Source organism: Pteropus alecto, unplaced genomic scaffold, assembly GCF_000325575.1.
Source record: "Pteropus alecto unplaced genomic scaffold, ASM32557v1 scaffold106, whole genome shotgun sequence".
Taxonomy (NCBI): domain Eukaryota; kingdom Metazoa; phylum Chordata; class Mammalia; order Chiroptera; family Pteropodidae; genus Pteropus; species Pteropus alecto.
This window is the reverse complement of record NW_006442103.1, coordinates 17,180,173-17,189,356: the sequence shown is the minus strand read 5'-3', so window position 1 is coordinate 17,189,356 and position 9,184 is coordinate 17,180,173. Positions and strand designations below refer to the sequence as shown.

At 37.3% G+C, this 9,184-nt stretch overlaps 1 protein-coding gene across 1 annotated transcript in view; it reads left to right on the top strand.

Moving 5' to 3' along the window:
- Positions 1-382: 382 nt before the first annotated feature.
- LOC102892621 (vesicle-trafficking protein SEC22b) overlaps positions 383-9,184 on the top strand; it is a 16,340-nt gene continuing 7,538 nt past the window's right edge. Inside the window, exons 1-3 of the mRNA XM_006919692.3 lie at positions 383-611; positions 6,038-6,147; positions 8,735-8,895. Of these exons, the coding sequence (XP_006919754.1) occupies positions 537-611; positions 6,038-6,147; positions 8,735-8,895 (346 nt within the window). The 5' untranslated portion in view covers positions 383-536. The remainder of the gene's footprint in view (positions 612-6,037; positions 6,148-8,734; positions 8,896-9,184) is intronic.

Below are 9,184 nucleotides of genomic sequence, written 5' to 3'. Positions count from 1 at the left end.
AACTGTTTAAGGATACCGGGATACGGCATGAACAAACAAACAAACGAACAAACGGAAACCTCTGCTTAGAAATAATATGAACGTAGAAAATATGTATATAATATGTAATATAGAAAATAGAAAACAATATTAAAATATGTAGCCTGATATTTTAGTTTTTTTACATACCCTTCGTCTAAGTACCCATTAACTCCCATCATCTTTCCCCGTCTTCTCCCCAAACTTAGAGTATCAGGAACTAGAAAATTCTGTTCCAGTTCGTGTGCCACGAAATCTAGAAAAGTGAGCGGGAACTTGGGAGTTTCTGCAGTCGGAACCAATGTTTCGGTAGCTGTGATTCTCGGCGGGAAGCCAATTCTGGGGACCGGTAGTGGAACGCTCTGGGGCTCATTTCCGGCCACCTCAGCGGGAAGCGAAGACGCAAGCAGCTAGACCGTGGGGAACCGAGGTAGGAGTTAACTGTTGTAGCGGCGGAGGAAGTCGGGAGGACGCCGACGGCCTTGCGGGCCAGTGTTTGGTCCCTTTAACCTGTGAAGATGGTGTTGCTCACGATGATCGCCCGAGTGGCGGACGGGCTCCCGCTGGCCGCCTCGATGCAGGAGGACGAACAGGTGAGATCCCCACGACGCCAAGTCCCTGCTGGAATGCTGTGCTCGCAGCACCGGGTTCCTTGGGACTCCGGGAGACCCTTGCGACTTCCCAGGCACTCCCGCCCCTCTCGAAGTGCCCTTTTCTCTTCTACCTGTTAGAAGCAATCTGTCCTGAAGGCAGAGGTAGATTTTGGGTGTTACCTGTTTCTCCTAAAACAAAACAAAACGAAACTCAACTCTCTGGAAACGGGGTAGGTTCAGCTGATTGTGATCGTCCAGCGTTCTGTAACTGTTTAGGAACTTCGTTAAAATTCAGGATTTCTAATTTTCTGCTGCTAATAAGGTTGACCGACAGGTAATGGGTTAAATTAGCTCCTGAGTTCTTCAGCTTTAGCACCTGATCCTTGACCTAGCTCGCTGTCTTTTGAAAGTGGATGAGGTGATATTTGCCACGTATAGGCACCTTTTGAACTTCGGTACAGTACCTTCTTTCAAGCTTATGCCCAATTCCCACCTCCGTCCATAAATTCCTACTGTTGGAATTAGAATCCCGTTACGCTTTCCACCTGTATCGTACCATTTTTCTTTGTCTTTTAATAGAGTTTCTTAGCAGGCAAACGACAGATCTTAGTCATCTTTGCGTTTCCCATAGCTTTTACAGTAGCAGCTTTATGCTAGTAGGTGCTCAAAAAATGTATTGAATTTACTAAAAAACAACTCCAGATATCTTGACAGGGAACCACATCGTGCCTTAGAATCTCAAGGAAAATTTCTGGTGTGAGACAAGTTTTTGGAGCAAGGTCGGGAGGTCCCTGAAGAAGAGAGGCTGACAATTAAATTTTTATAACTTATTTAAAGTAATCAATTTTATTTTGCTTTCTCATGCAACCTAAGTAGTTTTAGGGGAAAACTCTCAAGACCTAAAAAAAAGATGAGTTGTAGAAAAAACTTTTTCACATGTCTGTTCTTGGACTTTTCATTCATATATTCATTTAAAAAAAAAACAAACAACTTATTAAACACATAAAATTTACCAGGCATGGTGCTAATGCATAGGATTAGGAGTCATATTCCCAACTTTCATTTCTGTAAAGTTTGGTGGAAAAGCCAGATAACTAACAAACGATTATAATGTAGTATAACTTCTATGGAAGAGGAAGAAGGGTCTGTGGTTGTACATGGGAAAGGTACCAAAATTGATTTGGGAGATCAGGTACGTCTTCCCAGAAGAAATGACATCTAAACTGACAGTAGTATTTAGTAATAAGGAAAGCTTCTCTTTGGCTATATGCCTTTTTAGGTTTGATGTGGAAATATATTTACTTTTAGAGCAGTGATACAGATTATAAAGTTGCAGGTCATACCAAGTGAAATGTTTTCTGTTCAATAAAACAAAGTTTAAACATCGATATAAAATGTGGGAAAAAAAAAGCATGCCCCAGATTTTCATTGGTGAAATATTTTTCTCTTTTAAGAGTTTTCTAGGACCACTCTGCAGGAGTGACAGTGTTAATATGAATGCAGGGACATTTGAAGAGGGGAGATGGTATGAGGAAATTTTCCTTGAAGGATGTGTCATTTGACTGAGAAATAATTTTCCCAAGTAGGGAGAAATCGGGTCAGTTTCTCAACTATTGCATTGAATTCCAAAATAGGCAAAGAATACAGCGGATTTGATGTCTACTTAGTAGGCCCTTAACTCTCTGCCTTGATACTTTATTTAAAAATTAATTGACATATTATTGTTCGTTTCTTAATTTAATTACAAAATAGGTATCAGTCTACCAAGGTGAGTTGCTTTGTTTAATTGACAAGGAAAGAAATTTGACACAAAAATATTTTTGTGATTGTAATTCCATGGTGATTTCCTTTAGAAATGTTGGCTGTGAATGATAAAGTCTTAAACTTTTAATATCTGCAAAAATATCAAGTCTAGACTTATTGTTACTATTATAATAGTATACAGAACATTTATGGAGGGTCTACTACACCAAGCACTGTGCTAAGCCTATTAATTGCATGATTTCATTCACTTTTGTACCAATAGGTACTTTTATTATCCTCATTTATAGATAAGGAAGCTCTGAGGATTAGAATATAGGTCTCTTGGGTAAAGCCACACATCTAATAAGTAGCATAACAGAATGATTTTTTTATCAGGGTTTCTTAACTTCAACACTATTGGCATTTTGGGATGGATAATCCTTTGCCGTAGGAAATCCTGTGCATTGTAGGATGTCTAGCAGTATCCCTGGTCTCTGCACCTTAGATGCCAGTAGCACTGCCACCACCCTCCCTTCAGGTGTGACAACCAAAAGTATTTCCAGACATTGCCAGATGTCACCTGGCATGTGAAAAAATCAGTGCTGATGAGAACCACTGGTTTTTAATTAGTATCTGTCTGACTCCAGATCAGAGCCTCAGTACGTAACTGCTACACTTTACTGCCTTATTTTAAGACTTTTTAACAAGGTGTTTACTTCTTAGGAGTCCAGAAGTAACTTTTTAAGAAATGGATATCTTGACCAAATAATTTTATAGTTAAGTACTTAAGTCCAGGTCAAATAATTCAACTTTTTCAATTATTAACACTGATAATAGATACCATATTTTAGGAACTAGTCACAGTACAAGCTGCCTTATTATTGGAGATGAGTGGTTGTTCTAATAATACATTAGAGAGTAAAATCAAGAAATAACATAGGCAGAGTGTCTTATGCACTCTGTGCTTAACTAGGAATGTAGAGCTAAGGTAGGTAGAGAGATGGAAGATAAACTTATCTCTTCAAACCTGGATTTCTTCCTTCCTGCTGTTTCTCCTTTTCAGATGTTTGTAATTTTTTCATCTACCTTTCTGTTCTATCTCAAAATGAACCATATTCTCTTCTCTTAATTTGATATTATTTCTTGGTACTTTAGTACCATTTCCAACTTTATTTGCATTTAAAAAAAATCTATTGTTGTGGGGTCAGAACTCTTCCAAATGCCACATAATGGCATGGTGAAGCAAACAGACTGGCAAGTACCATTCAAATTTAGAAACGTAGGATATCATGCACTAGCTCAAAGCATGTGATAGTATTTACTCTCCTTTGCTAGCTGACCAGTCATGGGAAAAATATATATATATATATATATAAGTAATACTGGTTAATGTGATAATGGTAATATATACCATAATGTTAATTATTTTAAAATATTGCTAGTACCTAAAACTGTGTGTATGTAGACGTATATACACATACATATATACATATATATGTTGATGTAGAGCTATTTCTCAAGTGAATAGCATTATAACAGATCATTGCCATAAGGACAGTATTAAAAGATAAGTCTCCAAATCGATGCTTCTAGTGGTCTCTGCCTAACTCCCTTGGTTCACCTCATGCTTGCTCATTTACTTCCTTGTTCATATTTAAATTTCCACTTTACCATTTTATTTTATTTACTTCTTATTGAGGTATAATTGACATATAACATTATATTAGTTGCAGGTATGCAACATAACGGTTTGATATTTGTACGTACTATGAAATGGTCACCACAGTCTAGTTACCGCCCATCACCACACATAGTTACACTTTTTTCTTTTTTTTCTTGTAAGGAGGTCATTTAAAATTGACTATCTTAACAACTTTCAAATATGCAGTACGGTATTATCAACTATAGTCACCATGCTGCACATCATCCCCATGACTTCTTTATTTTATAACTGGAAGTTTGTACCTTTGACCTCCTTCACCCATTTCACCCCGCAATACCAGTCCTGTTCTCTGTATCTCTAAGCTTGGTGTTTTGTTTCGTTTCATTTGTTTTGTTTTGTTAGATTTCACATGTAAGTGAGGTCATATGGTATTTGCTTTCTCTGACTCATTTCACTTAGGGTGACGCCCTTTATGTCCATCCAAGATGTTGCAAATGGAAGGATTCCATTTTTTTTTAATAGCTGATTGGTATTCTATTGTGTAAATGTTCCACTTTTTCTTTATCCATTCATCCACTGATGGACACTTAAGTTGTTTCCATATCATGGCTATTATAAATAATGCTGCAATGAATATAGGGGCGCATATATCTTTTCAAATTACTGTTTTCATGTTCTTTGGATGAATACCCAGTAGTGGAATTGCTGGATCATATGGTAGTTCAATTTTTTGAGGAACTTCCATATTGTTTTCCATAGTATTTATACCAATTTACATTACCATCAACAGTACACATCTTTGCCAACACTTGTTATTTCTTGTCATTTTGGTAATAGCCATTCTAACAGGCATGAGGTAGTGTCCCATTGTAGTTTCGATTTGCATTTCCAGTTCTCCATTTTAAATATAGCTTAGAATCCTATACTTGTACTTTGCTTGTCTGCCACTTACACAATTTTATGATTGTTCTTTATTTTTAGTCTGAGCTCAGTGGTTCACTATCTAGAATTAAAGATTTCACTTTGTACTTTCTCAGAGTTAGACCCCAGAACCAGTTACTGACAAACCTCACATAAACACTTTTCTATTTAAAGATGTACAAGGGGAGACTGTTCTATCATTCCAACCAAAAATAAGTAATCCAAAAATAAAATAATTCCTTCCCATCCCATGGCAAAAGTGTAGAGATGAATAATTAATGTATATTTGCTTCCCGTTCTTCATGTACTTCTTTTCCCTTTTTGATCTAGTATGTTAGTGAAGTATGATTTTCTATTCTTGACGACGCTGCTATTTCTCCCCATAGACTTTTCCCCTCTTTTTAAAAAACAGAATTGTAAAACCAGTAAAAAATTGTTCAGGGAAATATTACCTATCATTCTAGCATCCGAATATTATTATTTTCAATTTTGTTTCCATGTATCCCTTGCTACCCGAACTTTTGCTATCCAGACTTGGGAACCAAAAAGATTTATCAGTAAAGGTTATTTGACTTTCCAGTCTTCGTTCTTACTATTGTTCATTTTTACGTACTTGCAGTTACAGTGTTCTTAATAACTTTCAGTCATGGGTACACATATTTTGTTTTACTGCAGTGCTCAATACTGTAACACTTCGTGGAAGATTTTGCTTGATAGGCCAGCATGAAAATGAGATTCACCAGTTCCTTGTCCCCAGGGTTTTCCCGAGTGTCGAGCACGTTGTGCAGGTCCGTGCCGGTGACTCTGCACCTGTGGTGGGTTCAGGGGAGGCGCTGGTCCATTCGTGGAGGGGGCACTGGCCTTAAACACAGCTTTGCTTCCAAGCAAGTAACTTGTGCCATTTTCTTCAACAAGGAGTTTGTTCTTCCTTTTTGCTCTAAAAGTAGGCCTTTTTTGTTTGATTGTTTGTTAAAATGAATGCTATTAACCTGTAAGTGAAGGACCTTATTTACATGGTGTCCTCATGATCTGATGCTTCGCACTACTTTATGGTATTTTTGTGTGTGGAAAATTCTTGAATGAAGCTATCTTCTTTCAGTCTGGCCGGGACCTCCAACAGTACCAGAGTCAGGCTAAGCAGCTCTTCCGGAAGTTGAATGAACAGTCCCCTACCAGGTGTACCCTGGAAGCTGGCCCCATGGCTTTTCAGTGAGTATGATCCTGATTTCTTTGTGATCATTTAAGTATGAAATGCAGTAAATGTAACACCTATGAGAGTGGTGACATTTTTTTAAAAGTAAAGATAACTTTAAAGCTGCGGTCTCTTTACAGAAGCAACTTCCCTGGTTCTAATTCTGCAAAACTGAAATCTTGGTTTGTTTATTCAACTTGCATACAATAATTTAACCTGTTATCCTGTCCCTAATGAATGCTGCATCCATCATGCAATAAAAGATAGCTTTTTGCTTTAGGAACTTCTTGGAGCCAGACACAGGTAGGTTAGTAGCCTTGCTCAAACATTTACTAACAACATGACCTTGAACAGCTCACATATACTTCTCCAAGCTTCAGCTTCCTCTATAAAATAGGGAAAATAATCATATTTTTATGAGGATAATGAGAAAATCCATGTGTTTCTCTTAACATCTTGCCTGGCACGTAGAGAATAAGAAGTGTCATTATTTAGAAAAAAAAATTAAGAAGATCTTTTAAGAGCATCTCAGTCAGTGGTTATAGATAATACATACATCTGAGAAAGGGATCAAAGGGACTTTATTAGATTTCAAATCATCCACTTATAATTGGTGTTAAATATTTAATACATGTCAAGTTTGAAGGTGATAAAACAGGAAGGATTAAAAAAGAGAAGAGAGGACAAGAAGATCAGAGGAAAATAAAAAGGGATTAGCCGAATCACCTCGCTATTTTAGGAACTCAGATATTGAGATAATATAGACCTGGGAGCAACCTGTTGTGTTTCACTTAAAAGGAAAAAAAACCTCTGCACATTAAAAACAAGCAAACAAGTATACAAAGGAAAACAAAAAACCTTGGCCTATTGGTTAAAGTAGAGGATATTAAGTTTTATAAGATGCTAATTTGCGTATTACAGAAAACATTTTTTATAAATCTAATTTTTAACATCAAAAAAATTATAGGCACTTAATTGTATAGTATCTTTATCTCTACCATAGGTTAGGGACAAAGACCTAGGAAAGTTCTCATGGAATTGAAGAGAGATTTTCTTTTGCTTGGTTCCTTTAGGGCCTTTATAATCTTGTCTCATCCTTTATTTCCATCTAAGAGTTAGTTCTTAAAGATTTATTTCTTGCCAGACCACACATTAAGTCCTGCCTTTAATGTCCATAGCTTTTAATGAGCTTATTACCATAGTGACACATATGCAAAACAACTATACTGTAATAAAACCTCAGGGCAAGAAGTGGTGTCATTGAGATATAAATGAAATGCTTTAGGAACAGAGAGAAGAAAGCAATAAATTCCCTATGTAGGGAGTAAGTTTGAGGAAAGGGGATAGTGGGAGGGAGAATAAAGAGAGATTTCACAGAAAAAAATTATAGTAGAATTGAGCACGTGAAGAATTAACAAGGTTTCTCTGGGTACATCAAAGAGTATTAGGCTTAGAAAATACACGTGGACCAGCCTAGCTTGTTGGAGAACAGCATGTCATTTGGTGTATTAGGATACATGATGGAATGTGGCCCATACTTGTGTTGGAAGGCTGCAAAAGCTATACCGAGGAATGCAAGTTTGTTTTATAAGTGTTAAGAGTTTTTAAGCAGAGTAATATGGTTGCATTTACTTTTTAGGAATAACACTGGTGGTTTAGAAGATAGTCTAGACTGAAGGCAAGGAGACCAGTTAACTCAGGTACCCAAGCAAGAGCTGGGACAACAGCATTATTATTATCAACGTCCTCGTCATCATCATTTTAAAGAGCCTGAGAGATCATACAGTAGATTATAAACACGACTCTGTGGGGTCCTAGGGTGGGTGCCCTGGGAGCCACACAGAAAGGGCAGGAGTAGGAGTATGTGCAGTGCTTTGGGCCCATAAACTCCCGTTTAAACCAAAGAGCTACCGATTTTATTTGCTATTGATATTGGTTTTCCAAATGTAATTTTTGCAGAAATAGTACCGTGGCTAAAAAGACATTTCCAAGAATAACCTCTTTCCAAGAATATTTCAGACATGCGGTCGTATAACAGCTTCTAGAATAACAGGGAGCTAGCTCACTCTCACAAGGGAAAGTCAGTTCTGTTACTGGATAGTGTCCAGTTGATACAGAGTTTTCCTATCCTAGAAATTAGGGAATATTATTAGTCCTGAGGTCATTATTTTCTGTGCCCAGTAACTATTGTGGTTTTAACTTCCAACTATTAAGTACCCACAAAAATTCTGTTTCACTGTTTTTCTTATAGCTGGAAAGAGTTTAAGCGTATACTAGTTTACTGTGCATAATCAAAGGGTGGATGAAGTCACAGCTCCAAGTTTTCAAGAAAAAGTCTTAAGTATTAAGATATTTTAGTTGAAGAATTATGTAATGAATAAACAATTGTCATAAACATGTCTAAATACTCCTTTTTGGAATATACTCCTAATAATGGGAAGTTACTTGCTTTCTGGTTCCAAGGATTTGTGGTTTGAAACTGGCTTATTGCTTTCATTAGCCTCAAAGGGCATAGGCTGCAGTGTGTATGGCTCCGAGAGTCTGCTTCAGATTGTCAGATATTGTTATTCTACAACTGTTTCTTGCTTTTTTTTGTCTCTCCAGCTACATTATTGAACAAGGGGTGTGTTACTTGGTTTTGTGTGAAGCCGCCTTCCCTAAGAAGTTGGCTTTCGCCTACCTAGAAGATTTACACTCAGAGTTTGATGAACAGCATGGGAAGAAGGTGCCCACTGTGTCTAGACCCTATTCCTTTATTGAGTTTGGTAAGTTTTTGCCCCTGACCCTCTCTATCCAGGAAGCGAATAATTATGGAGAAGCTATTTGTTACACTGATATAAACCTGACACAATTTTACTGACATTCACGTACTGAAGTTTTGAATTCTCCCTCTTGCATTCCGCCTCTTTTTGTCCTTTTGAATGAACGAGGCTTCCTACTCTGGTCTTTTGATCTTTTCCGCAGAGAACTTGTTGCCATTTGCCCTTTTCTGTTATTCAGTTTGATTCTTCATTAGGGTCAAGAACTGTGTCTAAGGATCTGCTTGATTGGCAT